This window comes from Lissotriton vulgaris, chromosome 3_1, assembly GCF_964263255.1.
Source record: "Lissotriton vulgaris chromosome 3_1, aLisVul1.2, whole genome shotgun sequence".
NCBI lineage: Eukaryota > Metazoa > Chordata > Amphibia > Caudata > Salamandridae > Lissotriton > Lissotriton vulgaris.
In genome coordinates this window covers 1,958,033,539-1,958,056,849 of record NC_141689.1, presented here as the reverse complement: position 1 = coordinate 1,958,056,849, position 23,311 = coordinate 1,958,033,539, and the positions used below count along the sequence as shown (strand labels likewise).

General features: G+C 45.6%; 1 protein-coding gene across 2 annotated transcripts in view; it reads right to left on the bottom strand.

Annotated features, from left to right (window-relative positions):
- GALNT7 (polypeptide N-acetylgalactosaminyltransferase 7) overlaps nt 1-23,311 on the bottom strand; it is a 579,585-nt gene that overhangs the window by 67,402 nt on the left and 488,872 nt on the right. For both annotated transcript variants that reach the window (XM_086962434.1, XM_086962435.1), the window contains exon 10: nt 12,849-12,947. In XM_086962434.1, coding sequence (XP_086818560.1) covers nt 12,849-12,947 — 99 coding nt within the window. The remainder of the gene's footprint in view (nt 1-12,848; nt 12,948-23,311) is intronic.

Below are 23,311 nucleotides of genomic sequence, written 5' to 3'. Positions count from 1 at the left end.
CCAATTGGTGTTGAGCAGCCACCACTGCATATCTGTTGCAGTCTCCTCCAAAACCTGGATGCAATCTGACAGGTTTATTTGGAGAAGGGCTCACTGTGACTTCAGATTCTTCTGCAGATTTCACATATGCCACCTGGCATAGCTGACAAGCAGGATGCAGAGGCCAAGACATCTCAGAACTATTCTCTCTGAGACTGAAACGAGGATAGAGGCTGAAACATCAGGATCATAGCCTAAATGTCTTGGACTAGTGACGGGGAAGGCTCTGAACCATATCTAGGATGTTTCCACAGCAGGTATTGCCTGTGGAACTGCAGAATGGGAACATGAAAGTAAGCGTGCTAAAGGTCTAAAGTAACCATCCAGTTGCCTGGGTCCAGAGCAGACAGAACCTGGGCCAGTGTGAGCATTTTGAATCCGTCCTTCTATAGGAAGGTGTTCACAGGGCGAAGATTTAAAATAGAGCACAGGCCTAGGTATTTTTTCCGGTATGATGAAACAGCAGGATTAAAAAACATTCCCAATTTCAATATCTGGTACCCACTCTATAGCTGCTTTGGACAGTAGGGCTTGCACCTCTTACAACAAGGTGGACCGGTGCTCCTCTGAAAGCCACTCTGATGGAGGCGGAAGATCTCAAGGACCCATCTGCCACAGTTGGAAGAGATGTCTGATCCTGCCTACTACAGACTGGTTGTGTTCAATTAAGGGCAAATTAAAGCAGTTTGGACGCAACATGTCTTCCCTAAAGGCATCAATCTGCTGCAGCATCACTGATGGACCAAGGAATTCAGGGTGCACCAGGATCAATTGTAGAATTGGCTCCTCAAAGGAAGATTAAAAGTGAGATTGAGTAACAACTTGACATCCTCTCTTGGCCTTCTTGTGCTTCCGTGTTGTCTTACACTTAGACTTGCCAGAAGAACTCAAACGTGACGATGATGCGCTGCGGAAGCAGCCTTGAGAGTGTGAATAAGTCTGTGCTCTCAACTTCAAGCAGAAGCAGGACTTGCATGTTCTCTTCCGATGTTCCTTTCACTGTTCCAGGTTGCCATTGGGTTAATGAGGGCACATTCCTCACACAACTTGGAGTCATGTCCCGAGCCAAAACACCAAAGATACACTTTGTGCGGGTCTGTCACCGAAATTTGTTTTTAACTGTCGCACCAGAGTTAAAAACTTTAGTTTTGGGAGAATACATTTTTCCCTTGAATACTGGAAAGTTTTTTAACAGAAAAAAAACTCACCAGTCTAACAAGAACAAGCATTGGCACAGCCAACAGGTCTCGCTTTTGGGACCTTATAAGTATTTAGTTATGCAGCACAATATCCTTGGTGCAACAACATCAACTGTTGCATGGCTAAACACTTATAAGGTCTCAAAGGCGAGACCTATTAGCTATGCCAATGTTTGTTATGCAGTGTTGCTGACGTAGGATTTACAAGTAGGGCTACAACAATGCTGAAGCAGCGAACTCCACAGTGACATGGGCTTCACAATTTTCACTGTGCATTGGCCTTATTATACAGTGTCATCTTAAGGCTTTTGGGAGTGCTGGGCAAGACTACTACTGGGACCCCTGTGTGCAACAGCTTGAATTTCATTACCCATTTTTTTGCTACTCAAATCCTATGATGCTAAACAATATTGAATAATAAATTAAAGGCTGAGATGGAAAACTAGAAAGATGTGACAGAGAGATAAAGTTGACTTTCCTGCGGCCCCTTGGAAAGTGGAGGTCCTCGGCAATTGCCCACTTCGCCCATGCCTTAAAACGTCTCTGTTATTATGATAAATCACTTCACTTCACTGCCCTGTTCATTCGCTCCCCAATCTAAAATCACAGATTTCTAAATGCAGTCTTCCTTCATGCAACTTAATCGTGTGGACTGTCGGAAGGGAGGACCATTTTTGTTAGCAATTTTTGCGCTGTTGTATACTAAATAACCCCGGCCGCCATTAGAAAGCCCACCTGTAAATAAATAAGGGGTTCTCACCGCTCGCCAACACCATGGAAATACACTTTCTTCTTCTGCCTTTGCATGAGCAGGTTTATGTGCCTCGTCCAGGAAGGAAGGAAACAACCTTCAAAATGTGTGTGAATACCCACACACTGCACTTCATATACCCACCCATGCCAACCTTAACCCTGAAAAAAAGCATGCAGATGACCCACAGTGATACCGCCTGGCTGCTGAACTGAGATATAGATGCGGGTACAAATGTTCGCAGTACCAGAGTCTGCCAATGAGAAGCCTGGCATCTGTGTATTGAAAATATGTTTTTGTGCACCCAAGCTGTTGGTTGTGCGTATGCCTTGCCAGTCAACCAATATACAACCAAGTGGACAGCAATTGGAGGGTGGGAACAAACCTAACTCAAACAAGTCGAAGCAACTGCAGTAACTGTTTTGTTTTAACGTTGATGGGGCTTGCTACCTAGGCACACATGTATTAAATGTTAGAGGGCATGCTGAGGTCTTGGTGACAGATAGCAATTAGGTTTGAAGGACAACAGGCGCACGGCTAACACTGCCTGTGGAGCTGGTACCCCCTCACTTCCTTCTTCCCCATTCCCCCCTGTGAGGAGCAGCAGAACGCCGTGGATTAACAGCGAAGTTTAAAACCACCAAAAAGCGAAATGCCGGCATTCAGAGGCTTTCACTCTCCCACAAAGGAGCCGACTGGAGAAGGCTTGAAGCAAGTCATGTCCGGAGGCTGTGTCAGGAGGACTGGAATCTCGTATGGAATGCTGGCAGAGGAGAGCTGTGAATAACGCTATACCATGCGCTAGGACATCACTTAGCTGCTGCAGTTGGGGGTTGTAATTCAAGACAGTCACTCACAGGAAACCCGCAGAGAAGCAAACACGCGAGGCAGGAGGAGGAAAGCGCGAGTCAGAAAGAGAAAGGCAGACAGAAACAAAGAATCAGAGGGAGAAGGGCGGGTATGCAAGGCGAGAGGCACGCAACAGGAAAGACAAGCCCGGGAGTTGTGTGTGCACGCGTGCTAAAACAAAATTGAAAAAAACAGTAGGCGTAAGGGCGGATTTGAAAACTCATGGGGGGGGGGGGGGGGGGCTTTGTGTGGGATATAGAAAAGAAAGATTGGATGCAAGACATCTTCTTGAAGTTGAATTGTGCATGTGGCGGATAAGAGCAGCCCAGCCGAGCAGTGAACACCTGGAGCCGTCCTGATGACTGGGCGTCTGCGAGCCCATTAACAAACGGAGCTCCGACTTTGCAAACCTCAGCTAAATCACCTCAGGCTCAAACGGATGCACAGACGCACTGCTGGCGCTTCCCGGCCGACCGTGGGGATTGTATTGCAGTGAGGGGCAGGCCGCTGGGCAGCGTGAGCAAGACTGCAAGCAAGAAAAAAAAAGCATTGGCCGCGAGGCCGTGAAAGTGACGCGGCCGTTAAAGTGAAAATTATCTCGCACTGTAAGGGTGCCACAAGCGATGGGCTTAATGAGCCATGACGGAAAGCCAGATGGCGCCTCTGCACGTAACAGCGAGCGTAATCGCAAGCTTTAGGCCACAGGCAAAAGCGTGTGCTAGGATTTTTAAAGCCCACTTAATAAATGTCTCGCCAGATCAGTGCATGCGCTGGCTCAGGCGAGACCTAAAAAGGGAAGTAGAGATCTGGATCTGAATGCAGACATGCGGAAACAAAGGAACTGACGACAGAACGCGGGGACCCTATTTCCTACTCTGCTTTGTCATTTCCAGGTTTGAATGGAGTCACTGCAGAGCTGCACGGTGCCATCTGCCAGTTCACAGCACTACTGCTGTGAACGTTTTTGGGAGCCAGTCCGGCACGCGGATAGTCTAAACGTGAAGAATTTGACATTAGAAGTATCTATAAGAATGGCAATTTCTCGCAAGTGAGGAATTTCAAACATAGGAATTTCTTATTTTATCGCTCTTTTCTTTGCAAATGGAACATCCAGTCTGGCCTTTTGGAAGTGGCTGCAATGTAGATGACAATGGACGGTCACTCAAAACACTTTCATGACCCGGATGCTTTGAAACATTTTCTGCACAGGCTGGAAGATCACAAGTGAACATACCTTCCAAACTTATCCCTGCAAAGGATACTAAGCAGTCTCAAAATTGCAAACTAGGTATGAGCATAGAGCCACTTTGCGTCCACCCCAGTGTTCACTACAAGGAGCGAGAGTGAAAGGGGTCATAACAAAAAATTAGCTGGTTTAACATAGCGTTAAGTCTAGGACCAGGCTGAAGTCCACTATGGACAATGCCCACAGTTTGCAGAATCCTAAAAGCCCTGTCAATAACTCTAAATTATGATGGCTACTCTAGTCTCCTGAAGTGTTTTTTACTTCAAGTGGGCCTTACGATCCTTCAATGTCTTTATATTTCCCTACTAATACTTAGATGCATTTTAGAACCTTCACAACAGTCTGACCCTCCTAGGAGTACCTCTAATGATCTGTTGAGCTTAAGTCATTGGAGTGGATTTTGGGAGGATTGGGGAGCTGCAATTATGATTAAAATGGCATTTGATGTGCCTGCCTCACTGCCCCCATTGGAGCAGTCCACAGACACCAAGTATATGGACAAGGGTATTCCCCGCTTGAGTCCTGAAGGATTATATTGTGCACTGTGTTCTGTATTTAAGCTCTGAGGAAAACTTGAACATGAGCAGGTGTCTGATGCTGGATTATGTCAGTTTTTGTTATTGTATGGGATACATGTAGAATACGTACTATAGTTTCCGAATGTGTTTGCCTATCTTTTATTTATTTAGTCATTACTTCCTTCTTCATATTTTGTATTGTCTGACTTCATTTCCTTATTTGTTGTCTGATTTTTATTCTTTTTTAATATACTTGATTGTTCTCTTTGTTTTCTCCCACATTGCTTGGTCTTATCTTACTTCAAACAATCATTATTAAAGCTGGAAAAGATTTTGCTACCTTTTGTAAAGTCATTTGCTTATCAGGCATCACTGTTTTCGACCTTATCTTTTCATCCTAAAGTGAGTAAAAATGATGTAGAAAAATAATAATTCCAAGGAGAAAAGGGCTTATAGAATAGTTTATTTTGAAAAAAGAGCCTAGCAGAACATACAGTCTTTTGCAAATAACAAAAAAGCTATGCGTACTCATGATGATCAGCTTTGTGAGAGAGGAGAATGCAGCTCTAGGACAATGCAGGTGTTCACCAGCCTCAATATTGTTTAAAGAGGTTGAAGAGCTTCTTGTCAATGGACAAGTATGGCCAGTTCCACAACTTAGCAATGGGATGCAATTTAGATTGGAATGCTCTGTGTTCCAGAAAGATCTATTTATAGTTAAGTAGAAATCTGACTAGTTTAGCCTCAGCTTTATTCGTATTACAAACATGCCTGCTAAGTCCACTTTTGCATTTTTCTATTGTATTCTTCTGATTATCTACAGTTCCACAATTATTCAACCAGGTGTTTACACATGTGCTTATCTTAAAAGATATCAATGTCATTTGCAGCATGGTTGATTACTGTACTCTCCAAGAAAAGAAAGCACAACACAGCTATTCAAAGCAATCTTCGAAGCTAGAGGCACATCTCTAAAACTATAGTTAGAGGCAGATGGTGGAAGCATGATTGCCAAGAGATGGGGGTGAGGTGAAAAGATACCCAAACAAACACAGAAGGATACTACCAATAGCCCAGACTAGGAAATCAGAGGACAAAAATTGCCTTAGCTTTGCCTGTACTACTAAATTTAGGGAGCAGCTTTTCTTGCATTTCAAAACCAGATAATTGTTGAGTTTATTGAAATCTATCAGAAGGCCTTCTGAGATGACACTGCCTCGGACAAACTAAAAGCATTCCCTGGGGAGTCCCGGCAATGCATAAGGCTAATGCATAATGCATTGCCAGGACTCCACAGAGTTGTGTTTTCTTGCGATACATAATAAACTGATGAAGCAAACAGATGCTGATAATCTGTGATAAGTATTAGTTCAGTTCCTAATGATATGGAGGAAGCTGAAATTCACTGGTTTCTTTTTTTGGATCACATACTGACTGAATTCATTAAGGCCTACTTTGTCTGAACAGGGATCACTCCCACGTGCTATTTATCGGAGATGGTTGCAGCTGTGCCCGGTCTTTGGTAAGACTGCTACTTTGCTAAAGTGCAAGTAGCAGGTCCAGTGCAAAACTGTAAAACTTTGGTGACATGCTCAATGTTGAACTACCCAATGGCACTCCATTTATAGTATAAGTTATAATAATAATAATAATAATAATAAAGGATTTTATAAAGCGCATGGTGACGCCATCACGGCGTGTCCCCGCGCTGTGGAGAGAGTAGCAGGAGAAAGTGAGCGACCTAAAGGGTAAAGAGGTGGGTTTTTAAAAGTCTCCTAAATAAGGTCTCTGTCTCTGCCAGTCTAATGTGCAGAGGAAGAAGGTTCCAATTTTTGGCCGCCAACGCACGAAAGGAGCGCCCTCCCATTCTGGCTTTGTTTATCCGTGGGGCACTCAGAAGCCCGGTGCCCTTGGAGCGCAGTTCTCTGTTGGGCATGTAAGGGATCGCAAGATCCTTCAGGTATTCTGGGGCTGCCTGAGAGGTTATCCTGTAGCATATTAGGAGCGCTTTGAACAGGATCCTCTTTTTTATAGGGAGCCAGTGAAGGGCCTCCAGTGTGGGCTTGGAGGCAGCTCTTTTGGGAAGCCTAAGGACCAATCGGGCCGCCGTGTTCTGGAGAACCTGAAGTTTTTTAATGTTCTTCTCGGTAGTCCCTAAGAGTAGAACATTACCGTAATCAATACGGGAGGTGACTAAAGCTTGGGTCATCGTGCGTCTGGCCTCTAAAGGAAGGAGGTCCAGGGTGCGGTTTAAGGTCTTCAATACACCAAAGCATTTCCCTGCTAGCTTCTGGACGTGGCTATCAAAGGAGAGTCTGGGATCAACCCATACCCCCAGGTTCTTTGCTTCCTTGCAAGGAGAAGGTATAGGACCTAAACAAGGAGGCCACCAGTCCAGGGTCCAACTAGCCGAGTTACCCCCTATCACAAGCACCTCTGTTTTAGAGCCATTGAGCTTCAGGCAGTGTTGGTTCATCCAGCCTGCAAGCTCCTGCATGCACGTTTTGAAATTAGCAGCAGCCAGGGTGGGTGCCTGGGATAGGGAGATGAGGAGTTGGGTATCGTCGGCATAAGATACTAAACTTATGCCGTACGACTGAACCACCTCCGCCAGCGGGGCCATATAAAGGTTAAACAGGGTGGGGCTCAGGGCAGAGCCCTGAGGCACCCCCTGTTCTAGGGCAATGCTGTCTGAGAGGGAATTACCTCTCTGAACCTGAAAACTACGGTCTATAAGGAAGGATTTAAGCCATCCCAATGCCGCCTTGGTGACCCCAGCCTGGTTTAGACACTGTAGCAGGATGGAATGAGCTACAGTGTCAAACGCAGCACTGAGGTCCAGCATTATGAGCGCCATCGTATGGCCCTCGTCAGCTCCTGCCCGAAGCGTTTCAGTTGCTCTCAGGAGGGCTGTCTCGGTGGAGTAATTGGTCCGGAAACCGGACTGGGAGCTATGCAGGGATTTATTAACTTCAAAGTGAGCCATGAGTTGTTTATTTGCAATCTTTTCGGTCACCTTAGCAAGGTAAGGTAATAGAGAGATTGGTCTCAAGTTTTCCAAGGTATCCTGACTTACATTAGGTTTCTTCTTGATTGGCAGTAGTACAATTGCCTTCTTCCAATCTAGCGGTAGGTACGCTGAAGAAAAAGATAGTTGAATTATGTGCCTAAAATAGGGTTCTAGTACCTGTAAACTCTCTCTGAGTACTTTCGGGGGGGCAGGGTCGCGAGGGGAACCCGATTTGACGCTCTTACAAATGTTTATAAGAGTATCAGGAGGGGGAACCGAAAAGTATTGAAGGCAAGACTCAGTAGAGTTAGCAACTGCACTTTCCATAAAATCACGGCCGGAAGGCAAATTATCCGAAAAACTGGCATAGATGTTGGTAATTTTTTCTGAAAAGTAAAGTGCAATCTTATTGCAGGTTTCCACTGAGTTGTTACAAGGCACATTATCATTAGTGAGCACTGAAATTTCTTTAAAAATTTTAAAAAGCTCTTTAGAGGAGTTCTCTGCCTCCCCGATACGCGTCTTATAGTGCATGGCTTTGGAAAAACGGATTTTTTTGTAGTATTCCTTTTGCGCTTTTTTATATTGTAGTTTAATAGCTGGGCAGAAGTTAATACGCCATTCGCGTTCTAGTTTTTTGCAGGCGGATTTGCTTGCCTGGAGTTCTGGAGTGTACCAGGGAGTGGTTTTTCTGGGGTTTTTGTAATTTTTCAAGTTGCGAGTGGGAGCGGTTTTATCTAGGGCCCTTAAGATTCTATCCTGCAGCTGACTGTAAGCTATTTCACAGTCAGTGCTTTCCAAAGAGTCTCCTGTTCCAATCAATTTGTTGAACGTATCCTGAGAGAAATTTTTCCATTTCCGGCGCTGGTACCGGAGGTCCGTGTCATTTTTTTTAGGATCGGACTCAGATCTCTGCAAGTAGAATGGAACAATTGAGTGATCTGACCAGGGTACCGGAATGGGAAGAGAAGCGTGCACTCTGGAAATGTTCCCAAAGATGGGGTCAAGGAGGTGACCAAGTCTATGAGTAGGATCGAGATTTATTAGATCTAACTGCAGAGCCTGAAGAGCAGACCTAATGTCCTTCGCTCCGGAATCGAGAGGGTCATCGAAATGAGCGTTCATATCACCTAGCACCAGGAAATTCTTTTTCCTAATAGCAAGGTGAGCGGTGTTTTCTAGCAGGCTAGATGTAAAATCATACAGTCTCCCAGGAGGTCTGTACACAAGAATGCCTGAAATGGAGAATTGGGGATTTATCATGATGGTGAAAAATCCAGCTTCACAGTGATCTATAATCAGAGGTGATAGGGAACATTGCATGGGAGTTTTAGTGGCAATAGCAATCCCACCTCCCCTGCCATCCTTCCTATCCAGTCTGGATAGGGAGTAGCCAGAAGGCATAGCTTCGATGATGTCCGGGTCGGAAAATTCCCCTAGCCAAGTCTCCGTAAAAAACATCATATCAAAGCCATCATCCCCCAATAGTTGATGTATTTGTATACCATGTTTGCCGAGAGAGCGACAATTAATCAGACCCGCCTTAGTCAGCATTATAGAGCCTGCCCTAATGGGTGGCTCGTTCGGCGTGAAAGAGCATAAGGGGCAGCAATGCAGAGACAGCGCCTCCATGGTGTGAGAGCAGGATAGGGTGACTCCCGGACGGAGATCTAATAGCTCCTGTCTAGCGTACCGTATACTGTGGGATGGTGAATGGCCGAGGGTCGTAGCCCCGCGCCCCGTCCGGCCGCGGACGGGCGCAGACGGGCTGGACTTTGGCTCGACTTCGGCTCGCATCCGGCGCGCCCGCTGCACGTGTCCGCTGCGCGGTCGCGGCCCTCTGCACATTTATGGGAAAGGTAGGGGCGACTAGAGCGCTGAGCAAGCAGCCCTGAGCCCGGATGTGTTGGGCTCCTCCTCCACCCTCCGCAAACAAACGCCCAAGATGGACGCGGCGGACCGGGGCGGGAGTTCGAATTCAAAGTGCCCAGAAACAAGCAATATCAGCCTACAGGTGAGGCACAGTTTTAAAATTAAGTACAGCAATACACTGACACATAAAATTAGCAATAATCGCCAAATTTAAAAACGCTAATGAATCAGCGCTCCCAGTGCATGCAAATTAACCACCAGCGTAGCGGATCGAGTCAGCCACTGCCACCGGCTGAACTCGTCTCCACAACGCGAGTGCGCTAGAAGCAGGGATTTTATTTACTGTAGAGTACAGCGCGACTAGAGCGCTGAGCAAGCAGCCCTGAGCCCGGATGTGTTGGGCTCCTCCTCCACCCTCCGCAAACAAACGCCCAAGATGGACGCGGCGGACCGGGGCGGGAGTTCGAATTCAAAGTGCCCAGAAACAAGCAATATCAGCCTACAGGTGAGGCACAGTTTTAAAATTAAGTACAGCAATACACTGACACATAAAATTAGCAATAATCGCCAAATTTAAAAACGCTAATGAATCAGCGCTCCCAGTGCATGCAAATTAACCACCAGCGTAGCGGATCGAGTCAGCCACTGCCACCGGCTGAACTCGTCTCCACAACGCGAGTGCGCTAGAAGCAGGGATTTTATTTACTGTAGAGTACAGCGCGACTAGAGCGCTGAGCAAGCAGCTCTGAGCCCGGATGTGTTGGGCTCCTCCTCCACCCTCCGCAAACAAACGCCCAAGATGGACGCGGCGGACCGGGGCGGGAGTTCGAATTCAAAGTGCCCAGAAACAAGCAATATCAGCCTACAGGTGAGGCACAGTTTTAAAATTAAGTACAGCAATACACTGACACATAAAATTAGCAATAATCGCCAAATTTAAAAACGCTAATGAATCAGCGCTCCCAGTGCATGCAAATTAACCACCAGCGTAGCGGATCGAGTCAGCCACTGCCACCGGCTGAACTCGTCTCCACAACGCGAGTGCGCTAGAAGCAGGGATTTTATTTACTGTAGAGTACAGCGCGACTAGAGCGCTGAGCAAGCAGCCCTGAGCCCGGATGTGTTGGGCTCCTCCTCCACCCTCCGCAAACAAACGCCCAAGATGGACGCGGCGGACCGGGCGGGAGTTCGAATTCAAAGTGCCCAGAAACAAGCAATATCAGCCTACAGGTGAGGCACAGTTTTAAAATTAAGTACAGCAATACACTGACACATAAAATTAGCAATAATCGCCAAATTTAAAAACGCTAATGAATCAGCGCTCCCAGTGCATGCAAATTAACCACCAGCGTAGCGGATCGAGTCAGCCACTGCCACCGGCTGAACTCGTCTCCACAACGCGAGTGCGCTAGAAGCAGGGATTTTATTTACTGTAGAGTACAGCGCGACTAGAGCGCTGAGCAAGCAGCCCTGAGCCCGGATGTGTTGGGCTCCTCCTCCACCCTCCGCAAACAAACGCCCAAGATGGACGCGGCGGACCGGGGCGGGAGTTCGAATTCAAAGTGCCCAGAAACAAGCAATATCAGCCTACAGGTGAGGCACAGTTTTAAAATTAAGTACAGCAATACACTGACACATAAAATTAGCAATAATCGCCAAATTTAAAAACGCTAATGAATCAGCGCTCCCAGTGCATGCAAATTAACCACCAGCGTAGCGGATCGAGTCAGCCACTGCCACCGGCTGAACTCGTCTCCACAACGCGAGTGCGCTAGAAGCAGGGATTTTATTTACTGTAGAGTACAGCGCGACTAGAGCGCTGAGCAAGCAGCCCTGAGCCCGGATGTGTTGGGCTCCTCCTCCACCCTCCGCAAACAAACGCCCAAGATGGACGCGGCGGACCGGGGCGGGAGTTCGAATTCAAAGTGCCCAGAAACAAGCAATATCAGCCTACAGGTGAGGCACAGTTTTAAAATTAAGTACAGCAATACACTGACACATAAAATTAGCAATAATCGCCAAATTTAAAAACGCTAATGAATCAGCGCTCCCAGTGCATGCAAATTAACCACCAGCGTAGCGGATCGAGTCAGCCACTGCCACCGGCTGAACTCGTCTGGGTACTATTTTTATGCTTTCAAATGCACACTACTGCTGCTCCAGTCAAATCACTGTGTATAGCTAGGAAATCCACAAACCCACCTCCAGGAATATTACATATTTGGGGTTGCATAAGAGCATGTCTAACTAGGGGACGATGGTTAGCCTGAATCCAATAAACCAGGATCAGGAAGTCCACACCTTGGAATCCCTCCATTGGCTGAAAGTACATTCAAGAGACTAGCCCCTTGAGAAAGGCCTTCTTGAGCAGTAGGACAATCAATAATCAGAAGCTGGATCCACATTAAGTGCTCACCAGATACTGAACATGTAAATATCTGATGCAGTAAAATAAAACATAAGAAAAAAGAGTGAAGTACCCCCTGAGTTTCAGGCCTTCTGCTGCAGAATGACCTAAACCCCCACTTGAGTATGTAACCAATGCATGCCAAGTTCAAGAAAAGACCTGAAATCGTATGTAGTACGCAGGTTGAAGTAGTTAGTTGTTCAGAATAGAATTGCTACCACCACACACGGACCAGGTTATGGCAAAGAACATACATTAAAATGACTCGTGCAACTTTAAAAATGGTATATGTGATTAACAGCGAGGACCATTTTATCACCCTCGCAGAGGCTCAACTACTTTGGAGGGTGGTAATTGGGCCCAATGAAAAGACATTAAGCACTTTCACCACCTTCCACATCAAGCATTCTAAAGTGGTCAAAAAGCAGTATGTTTAGCACAATATAGATCTCCTCAGTAAATATGCAGAAATATTTCTATTCTAGAATTCATGAAGAAGTATAGGCATTCTCCGTTGTTGCGCCGATATTAAGCAAACTAGCAAACATCCCTAGAGGAGGGAGTCAAGATTAACCCGGGGGACTCAAGTTCTGAAGATGTTGCTGCAGGAGTTCTGTCTAATATGTTGCACAAAGTTAGAAGAGATCAATAGAGTCACCAAGTTCTTGATCACATGCAAGCCTCTTAAAATTACAGATTGCAGAAACTTGGAATGCATAAGAAACAACACTGCCCACTGACAAACACAATCAATAACACATTTGTGAACATAAAGATAAATGTTGTTTTTACCTACTTAAGTGATTTTTCAAATAAAAATGTCAGCAATCGTGTCTTTTTCTCAAGCTTTCTTGATGTATTATTCTGTCACAACTTCTATTGCAAAATACTGCCAGCTGTTAAATTATTGACAACATATTTCTAATATATTTAGTACCATAAATCAAACATGATTACCTGATTTCCACCCATTCTGTGGCAGGGTCCAAGCTCCAAAAATCCACCGTTTGTGTGTCCCATGCTATCTATACAGTAAACAGTATCGACAGCTCTAATCTGAAGGAAGACAGATGGAAATAATCATGAGCTATAACAGCGTACTCCTTGGAGAACAGTATCTGAGTAATAGTTAAAGTAAATGCAAACTATTATGGCTCATAACTTTTAGGACACTAGAAAATGTTTAACATGGATGTGCTATGTGCTATTGGTATTTTCACTGTTTTTATCAAGCTATTTTCATGTTGCTACTGGTGGCACAACCAGAATGGTTACTTACCTGTGGGAGTAATTTTGCAGCATTCAAATAATCTGGATTACATACTGTGCACCATTCCTCCATCTAATGGTTGGTTCAGGAATGGTCTCCACTTTTCTTTTCTTTTGTTTTTTGAGTGGGCATTGTTGAACATTTGGTGTCACGTCTCTACTCAAATTTGTTTTTTTTAAAAAGAAGCTCTATTTCCTTTTACATGTTGTACAGCAGGTACGCTGATTGCGGCCCAAATAGATACAGAGCAAGATCATTCGGATACATCCCGTTTAATTTCCCGCTTAGTCTAATACCTGAGTCCCGGTTTTATCGATACCCTGCTCGGCCCGGTTTCACTTCTGCATATAAGCAAGAAAATTCCCCATCCCTCCTCCCCGGTTTGCCCTACTGCATGGTTAGAATATCCTGCTGTGTTGGTAGCTGCATCACACGTCCCTGAGCCAGCTCCACAAGGTCGGAGAAGCTTGCCTGTCTGGCCAATTGTGGTGCTATGAAGACGACAGTAATGGCTGCCTGTCTGTATCTCTTTACCACAAGGTGGATCAGAGGAATTGGTGAAAAGGCATATGAAAATCTCCCTGACCATTCCATAGATAGGGCATTCCCCAGTGACCTTGGGTTTGGGAATCTGGATGCGAAACTTTGGCATTTCGCATTCTGATGTGTTGCCAATAAGTCCATTTGTGATGTTCCCCACCTTGTGAAAATCCTATGTAGTTCCGTGGATTTAGGTTCCATTTGTGGGATGCTCTGTTTTGTCTGCTTAGTATGTCTACCTCCGTGTTCTCCACTCCCAGCAGATGTATGACTACCTGAGTTTATGTTAAACTATAACACCCATTTCCATATCTCCTGTGCTAGGCCGGATAGAGCATGAGATCTTGTTCGTCTATGTTTGCTGAGGTAAAACATGGTTGTTCCATACAAAAGCTGTATTGGATTATGTTGAGTATTCAACAACTTTGCAGAATCCTAAGATTCTGTCCCCTACTGGAGTTCTGTGTAGGGGGGGCTGATTTGTGAAGGAACGTGCTGCTGTGTGCCGTCCCACTCAGTGTTGAACACATGAGATGCTGATGGTTGTGAATCAATCAATCAATCAGAACATTTGTTAGGCGCATTGCTCACCTGTGAGGGTCTCAAGGTGCTGGGGGGGGGGGGGGGGGGGGAGGGGTTGCTGCTACTGCTCGAATAGCCAGATCTTGAAGGTTAGTAGGTCCTGGGTCTGCTGTAGGAGGATGGGGAGGGTGTTCCAGGTCATGGCGGCGAGGTAGGAGAACGATCTGGCGCTGGTGGTCGCTCTTCGGATGCGGGGGACGGTGGCGAGGTCAGCGGAATGGAGCTGGCAGTTCGGGGTGTAGAAGTTAAGTCGTCTGTGAAGGTATGCCGGTCCGGTGTTGTGGAGTGCCTTGTGAGCGTGGGTGAGGAGCTTGAAGGTGATTCTCTTGTTGACGGGAAGCCAGTGCAGGTATCTCAGGTAGGGTGTGATGTGGCTGTTGCGAGGGATGTCGAGGATCAGGCGTGCAGAGGCATTCTGTATGCGTTGAAGTTGTTTCAGGAGTTTGGCTGAGGCTCCTGCGTAGAGGGCATTTCCGTAGTCCAGCCTGCTGCTGACGAGGACCTGGGTGACCGTTCTTGTTCCGGGGGGGATCCACCTGTAGCTCTTGCCTAGCATGCAGAGGGTGTTGAAGCAGGAGGATGAGACAGCGTTGACTTGCTTGGTCATGGAGAGTGTTGAGTCGAGGATGACCCCAGATTGAGTGCGTGGTCGGTGGGTGTCAGTGTTGCTCCAAGTGCGGTCGGCCACCAGGAGTTGTCCCAGGCTGAGGGGGTGGAGCCGAGGATGAGGACCTCCGTCTTGTCTGTGTTCAGCTTCAGACGGCAGTTCTTCATCCACTCGGCGACGGCCTTCATTCCTTCGCGGTCTTGAAGGAAATGTTGATGGCCTTGCGGAGATGGGGTGCGATGGTAGCGCTAGCTTCGTTGAAGATGTGGTGTGGGCATGGGTCTGACGGAGAGCCGGAGTGGATGGTGTTCATGATTTTGATGGTGTCGTCAGTGTTTATGTTTATGTCGAGATTTTGACCTCTAAAGATGACTGTAATTGGGGTCTTTGTCAAGACAAAATAAAAACGGTAGCGACCCTAAATATGTGGCCCAAACATCCTGTAAAGATCAGAATCTTTCAGTGCTGGTTGGAGAGACACTAATTCCTAATCCGCTTACACCATTAGAAGATCAGCGAAGAAATACTGCTGTAGCCACAACGCCGGATCTCCTCTACTTGCCGATGCCGAGAGGATGGGAATGAAGTTCAAGACCTACTGAGTGAGGGCCAACTAAATCCTGCAGGAGGACTTGGGTGTGCTCGGCCAGAATACCTACAGCATTCAAAATGCTCCGTGAAGAGTTTTTGGTTGCCAGCCTCTGGTCCCAGTCTCATTTTCCAAGCCAGATGTGTGGCTGCTTCAGCTAACAAGCTTGAGACCTGTACACATGCATGCTGGAAGCTATTTTCAACAAATCCACTGAATCATTGTTACTACATAAGAGGCAGGGCCTTCTCAACACTGCGTATCCGAAAGAAAAAGGGTCTCCCTTGCTGTTCCTCCATGCAAAGACCTGTAGGAATCCATCTCAATATCAGCCACTATAAAATCCTGCATGGCAAGCCCTGGCCCCCGGGTCATCTTTGTTTGGAAGGACTTTGCATTTTCACCCTTTGCTGGAGATGCTGTCAAAAAGACAGCTATATTGCACACATACTGTAATCCTGCTGGTTGTGACCCATTAGTGGGATGGAATATTGTCCACCAGGAAAACTGCTTACTGCTATAACTTTGCCCCCTCTGCAGAACCGGCACTCCTCCATTTTGTTTCAATCATCCTACAGATGACATTGAACTGGCAATGTTGGTTCACTATGGCTCAGGTGGTGACCAATCGATGTGATCTTCGACAGTGGAATAATGCCTCACGGCTGACCCAGGGTAAGTGGAAGAGGGAATTGATGGCAATGGCCAAGAGTGGCTCATTTTACAAACTCAATGATGGTTTCCTCTTTATGGGACAATCTAGGAATATTTATTCGGTGAGGGCTCAGACATAGACAAGGTATTGGGTTACTGCTGAAACTGCATTGGTTCTATGGTACTGCCTGACATAAGTGCTTCTTCTGTACTGTCACAGGGTGGCACTCTTGCCTCTCTGTATTGTTAGTAGATCTTGATGATCTGGGAGCTTTATTATTCATCCCTGTAACATCTAAAGTAGATCCGCGAACCTCATTTGCCTGGCCCACTGCAGAGCTACGAGCTTTAATGTAAATTAGTAAAGAGAGGCAACAATAATTTTAGGGTAAAAGGGTGGATAGTGATAAGGAAGTTTATGAGTAAATTAAATTCATGGGGGGTCAGGGCAGGTTTCCCCCTAACAATATATGTTAATGCTTTTCCTCAAAAGGCTTGTCTTGAAGGTGAAATTATTCTGCCATTGCGGTGGAGCTGCTGTGGTTGTAGTCTGTTGTGTGAATGAGGCTGGGTGCACACCACCCCCTTGCATGTATTCTTTTCCTCTGCTGCATTCCACCCAGTAAGGGTCCTTCATATTGCAATGTCCCCACTTCTTTTGCTGCCTCTTTTTTCATGCACTGTAGCACCCTGTCTTTTTTCATGCACTGTAGCACCCCATCTATTGATTTTCCAAAAGGGCAAATTGATAATGGCAGATTGTACTTCCAGTTTAAAACCTGAAACTCATAACTAGGCATATTAGAGCAGAATTGTGGCAGTACATAATTGCTTACTGGCTGTATCTGCCGTGTCAAGTGCAGATCTGAGGCAGGTATTTTAAATGGGCTTGCCTTCCTGAACAAGGTTATTGTCCACTCTTCCAGCAGGTGCTGCATGAGTTCCTCAGCTTCACTCCACTGTTAGTGAGTGTAGGCACTTTCCTGCTCTCTTTGTCCGGTGGTAGCACTGGTGGGGTGGGAATATAGGCTCTCTTTTGAGCTGTTGCCACAATGAGAGCCTGCTGGTACATTGCCCCTAAAGTAAAGGGACCTATTGTCAGGAATATGCATTTCTTTTCCACCTTTGAAGACCTCCTTCTACTGGTCAAAGAGGCTGGGTAGCATTGGGAGGAATCGATTCCTCTTCTGGGCCAGTAGTAGTGCTCCAGCAGGAAGCATGACTGTCTGCTCCTTCTCCAGTTGCATCCCAAAGTTATTTGCTGCTCTTTTTATAACCATATTGTATGCGGTGATGTCAGCATATATGGCGTGCCACTCTTCCCTCTACTAACTACCCTGTTTGTGAAGGCTCTTGTTCAAGGATCTGTTCTTTCTCAAATGGAAACACTCCTCCATGATCTTCTCCTGAAGTTCTGATTTGAGTGGTGGCTCCATTCTTTTTAGAGGGTTGTAAAACTCTCTCTTTTCACACGAGGGCTACCATCATAGCCTTGAGGGGTCTTCTCATTTTCTTGATATTAAGAGATTTTTGTTTGGCATTTTTTTTGTCCCTTTTCTTCAACGTCAAGCCTTTCCTCCCTTAAGGAGTCATGCCCCTCCCACGCTTTTGATCCACTTTCCAGAACGATGCAAGTTCTGAGAGTCTTCCTCCAGCAGTATAATTTGGCTCATTTAGCTTCTGTTTGCTTTGCAGGGCCGAATGTTTTGGCATCAATGCAAATTTTGCATGCTTCAAGTATTATATTTATGGCACCCCTGAGGCAACTGGCATCTTCTATGTACGCTTGTATTTCTTCTCTGGCTGCCACTTGATTACCTCTTTGGCACTGGGGTCTTCCCCATGGACAAACCCAATATCCTCCAGCGCGTCTTCTTCCTCGCTCAACAGACAAACATCTTTTAAGGATTTCTGTCTTTTCTGGGACGATATCTGTTGGAGTGTAAAAGTTCCCTGCTTGGTGCTGATGTGTACCTTTGCCCTGAGTGGCCCAGCTGCAATTTTATCTGGATCCCTGGAACTGATTTTTGGTGGTGGGTGACAACGGATAAGGCAAGCGTGTCATGACCTATGCCTGTTTCGCAGTACTGCAGGCTGTGTAGACTGGGAGAGCTGCACCAATCACCCCTAAAAGTACGGAGATACTGCCCTCACCTGGAGTTAAGTGGTGGCAGCATACCCTTGTTTGTGTTCAGTAGAATCAGTAATATGGACAGGTGTTCTTACCTGTGTCTGAGGAGTGGGGCCTATTGCCTATTGCCCCACTTGTGTAAAGTTCTGTTGTTGTGCACTTAACACATTCTTGGCCAGCATGGGTTCTGTGCAAGGCCAGACAGCGTGTAATACTTGTGTATGCGTGCGGAAACACTGTGTGATAGTCTCGTTTGGATGGTAGATAACATGGAGCCTAATTTATGAATCACAGAACCTGCAGAAGCTGGAGCAGTGAGGACTGCATCCCTTAGAGAGGAGATGTGTATTGCTAGGGTAGAACATACACACTGAAGGGAGAAGAGCAGAGTATCTGCTGTGCCCATCAAGGGGTTCTTTGATTCCAGGAAGAGTTACTGGTCAGTGAGGTCTGGGCTCATTGTCATGGAGATGGGGAGACTAAGAAGGCTGCCTCTACCAGGGAATCTGATAAAGAGGAAGTCTCAGTTCTTTAAACCTCTATGGGTCATATTTCAGTGAAGGCTGACAGCCAGGTTGTTATATCTTAGTTCTGTACTTCCTCGTGCCCCCTGTCACCTCTCCTGCGCGAGAGCACCCATTGTCACCTTACCCCCTCCTATTGGTTCCCCAACGTTCCACCTTTCCTCCTGTTCAACTCCAACTGCCAAACTGTCATATGAGAGATAACCTTCCTGACCCACGCACCGCTTCATGTGTGGGGCTGTTTATGTTTAAACCTATTCTTGATTCCAACTGCTTGGTTCCTGTGATTTACTTTCAACAAGTGGCGACGAGGATGGGATTCGAACCCACGCGTGCAAAGCACCTTTTGTTCTCATGAGAAGCAGACAGCCCCTGAGTATTGACCTAGGATGGATGCCTACTTCAAAACAACTTGAGTGGTCACCAGATGTCATTAGGAATAACATAATCAAGGCACAAAAATACTACAAAGAATGGTATGACTAAAAACATGGCGCAAAAGAACACTCATTTAAGGTAGGGGGTCTTGTGAAAGTTCATTTAGAAAAAAAAAGTAAGGAAAAGAGAAAGCAGATTCACCTCTCCTCTTCATATCGATGAACTTTATAACAGAGCTGCAAGGCTCAGCGATGGGAAAGTGTGGCACATGAGTAGATTGGCCAAATGTCATCATGGAGGCACGGTACCAAGTCAAATGCAACCTAATGTGTATTGCAAAGATCTGTGGGTTGATTATGATAAGACTAGTTCTGAACATAGTTGCATGCCCCCCAGTAATGAGATTTCACATGATCTCCCACCTGTCACTGACTTTGCTGATTGTCACTCATCAGACCAGTCTGTTGATGTCAGTCCTCACACTCCGACACCAAGGCGGGGTTGTTATGGCGACTCACACTCTGACTCTGAAGTCATGTCTGACAGTCATAGCTTCAGTGGTAGGTCAGGCAGAACCAGTAATGATCCTCACTCCGACACCGAAAGTGTTCCTGATCCTCACCTTGTCACGGGGAGGTTTGGAAGAGCCATTTGTATGCTGAAACGTTATGAAGACTTTGTGTTTGACTAAAGGTTCATAGTTTAACCCACATGACTGTTTGTTATAACACAGAATGTAGTTATCAGTCAAAACTCTCAAGAGAGGAAGATGTGTTATATCTTAGTTCTGTACTTCCTCGTCCCCCCTGTCACCACTCCTGCGCGAGAGCACCCATTGTCACCGTACCCCCTCCCATTGGTTCTCCAACGTTCCACCTTTCCTCCTGTTCCACTCCAACTGCCAAACTGTCATATGAGAGATAACCTTCCTGACCCACGCACCGCTTCAGGTGTGGGGCTGTTTATGATTAAACATATTCTTGATTCCAACTGCTTGGTTCCTGTGATTTACTTTCAACACAGGTGTGAACCCCGGTTACTCCTTTGTCCGGTGTTGTGGGTCACTCAGAATTAGAGCCACTCCCGCTGTAGCAGACTGTCCCTTTGACAAAGGGCAGTATAGAAAATAGAGCACTTCAAAGGAAATGACAGCCTCGGCACACATTTTAAAAGCCAGACGTGTGTCTGGCGTTTGACTATAAAGATGGATGCATGTGCCCCATACTTGACTGAACAGCACCATCTCAACAGGAGAAGGAAGATCACCAAGACTTCTTGCTGTTGGGATCAGGACTGAGTAGCAAGGTCTGCATGTCTCCTTTCTGGGTGAGGGGCCATCACCCAGAATCCAAGGACACTTGCCCTGGTCCTGGAACACAAGCCTTCTGCTTGCTTGGCCAAGACCAGTATGTCCTGTGAGTAGGAGGCGAGAGCACGGAAGGAGTGAGGCCTAGAGGGAATGCTGGCGAATGGATTCCGGTGGGCACCGTGTGAGGTGCCTAGTCCAGTCTGGACCGGTATTGTGACAATCATCTGTTCTTTTGCGTAAGTTAGCAACCCCCGTCAGGACTACCGCGAAGTTGCAGGCTGTGGCTTGGTATCTTGTTGGGGCATTCGCCCGCGACCTCTGTGTTCCTTAAAGAAGACCACTGGGATTGCTGGACTGTCACCCATGTAACTGAGACCGTGGGTCATCACCTGTGTTTCTGACCTTTATGTGCCAAGTGTGGGCAACTGGAATCATTGGGGATGTAGCCTGGAGCATCCAACCTGATCGGGACTGTTGCCTGCATCTCTGATCCCTCATATGCAAAGATGGAGCAGGAAGACTGTTGAGGCTGTAGCTGTGTAGGACCAGCAGAGAGACTCGGGACACATAAGTGCAGATTCCGCCTGCATGGATGCTGCTTCCTTCACTAACGTACTGGCAGGTACAACAGAGAAAAAAGAGCAGCTGCAAGTGGAAGCAATTGCTGTCTCTGACCGCCCCAGAGTGCTGATCCCTCTGACCTCAGGAAGGGCCTGGTGTGTGTTGCTCAGTGTGGAGCTTTGGGGAGAGAACTACCCCGGCTCCTGGACTTTTCTGAATCACACAGTGGAGGGGAGGTAAAGGCAGGGCTGTGGGTCCTTGTGAGACTTGTTTGAGCTCAGTGGTTTAATGTCTGATGAGTCGAGAAACTTGTACTCCCAAAGCCAGACTCTGATGTGCATTGTTAGTGTGGGCAGCACCTGTGTTCATCTCCTAGAATTCACAAGAGATACAGAATATAGTGTGGTGTAGAAGAGGGAGAGGATCCACAGGGGACACCGTTTGGAAAAGAAAAAAAGAAGTGAGGTATGCGCTCTCCTCAGTTTTCTTCAAAGTGAGAATTTTAAACACTGCCGCGAAGGGGCTCTAAATAAAGTCTTTTCCTCTTCAGATAATAAACATGCTGGGCCACAATCTTTTACCAGAATTGGATGAGCAAAGACACCCTTGTTCCATATATAAGGCACCACAATATTACAATTGAATATATGGCTATATATTTACTTCTACCAAGCGACTGGAAAAGGTAGGACACAGTTGAATAATGTGCCTATAAAGACCAATGGTCCTATATGAATATCAATGATATAATTCTCTGTTTGCCAACAGAGATTCCTTGATTATAAGAAAATACAGAATGCAGCCTGGGATATAACCTATGAGGAAGAAATGATTGCACCACCTCAGGTATAAGAGAGAGTAGTTTGTAGAGTTCGTGGAAATGTGCTAAAAAAATGAAGCCCCCGCCCTCCTAAAAATGTTTTTTATTTTTTATACATCTTGTACAGAAAATCAGAAAGCCCTGATGAGAATCCAGGCATTGATTTCCTATGATTCGAAATGCGTCGACAGAATAAAGGAGCACAGAACAACAAGGATTTAAAATCTTGTATTTTACTAACTTTGAATTAATATCTATTTGATGTATTATGTTATTAATGCTTTTGTGCTCCTATGGATATTTAGACATTTTGTTATAAAAAAGTCTAGGGTACTGATTTATTCACTGTAACCTGTGAACAAGGTTATGAGTATTCGTCTATTTAGTCTTTTGTGTAAGGTTATGTATTGTGATGTAGTATGTAGATTATGTCCTAATGAATATGTGGACTTTAAATGTTTTGTCTAAATCTTTTTGAAATTGTTCATATATGTATTCTTTAAAAAGTGTGGACCATTTTCCCTTTTCATACAAAAAAAAGGTTAATGAAGATATAAACGTATGAAGTAAAAGGTATAAATAAAATACCGGTACAAACAAAAAGAAATGTGTTCGGCCATGAAGCATTAAGTATAAGAGCTTATAAATAAATCGATGTTCAGGCAATCTTTTCTCACTTAACTTTCTAAAAGTGGCATTTTCAAAATTACAATTTAAAATCCGACTTTACCATAATAGAATAATTTTCATTACAATACTAAAGACATCAAACAGGAACTGTTCCCATAGGGACGTTACAGCTTATTAATTCTAATAATGAAACTCCAATGTTATCCTCTGGGAGAGGCAGTCCTTGCAGTTGTGTACCACTACATGTAAAACCTAAACCTACATGTCCAACTTTTTAAATACACTGCACCCTGCCCTCTTGGCTGTCCAGGCCTATCCTAGGGGTGACTTATATGTTTTCAAAAAGAAAGGTGTGAGCCTGACAAAAGGTAAATTTTACCACTTCGAATAGGCAGTTTTTAAAACTGCACATACAGGCTGCAGACATGTTTAAAGGGCTACTTAAGTGGGTGGAACAATCAGTGTTGCAGGCCCACTAGTAGAATTTTAATTTACAGGCCCTGGTCACAAACAGTGTCACTTTACTAGGAACTTACAAGTAAATTCATACATGCTAATTGGGTATAAGCCCATTCTACCAGGTTTTAAGGAGAGAGCACAAACAATTTAGTACATGTTAGCAGTGGTAAAGTGTGCAGAGTCCTAGAGCCAGCAAAAACAAAGTCAGAAAAACAGGAGGGTTGCTGGCAAAAAGTTAGGGGGAAAATCACACTAAGGATGCCAGGCCTAACAAGAAGGGACACAGCACCAAATGATCAAAGAGTCGAAAACAACCACTCAAAATAAAAAAGAGAAAAGAGACTACAAAAAAAATTCCGAACCCAA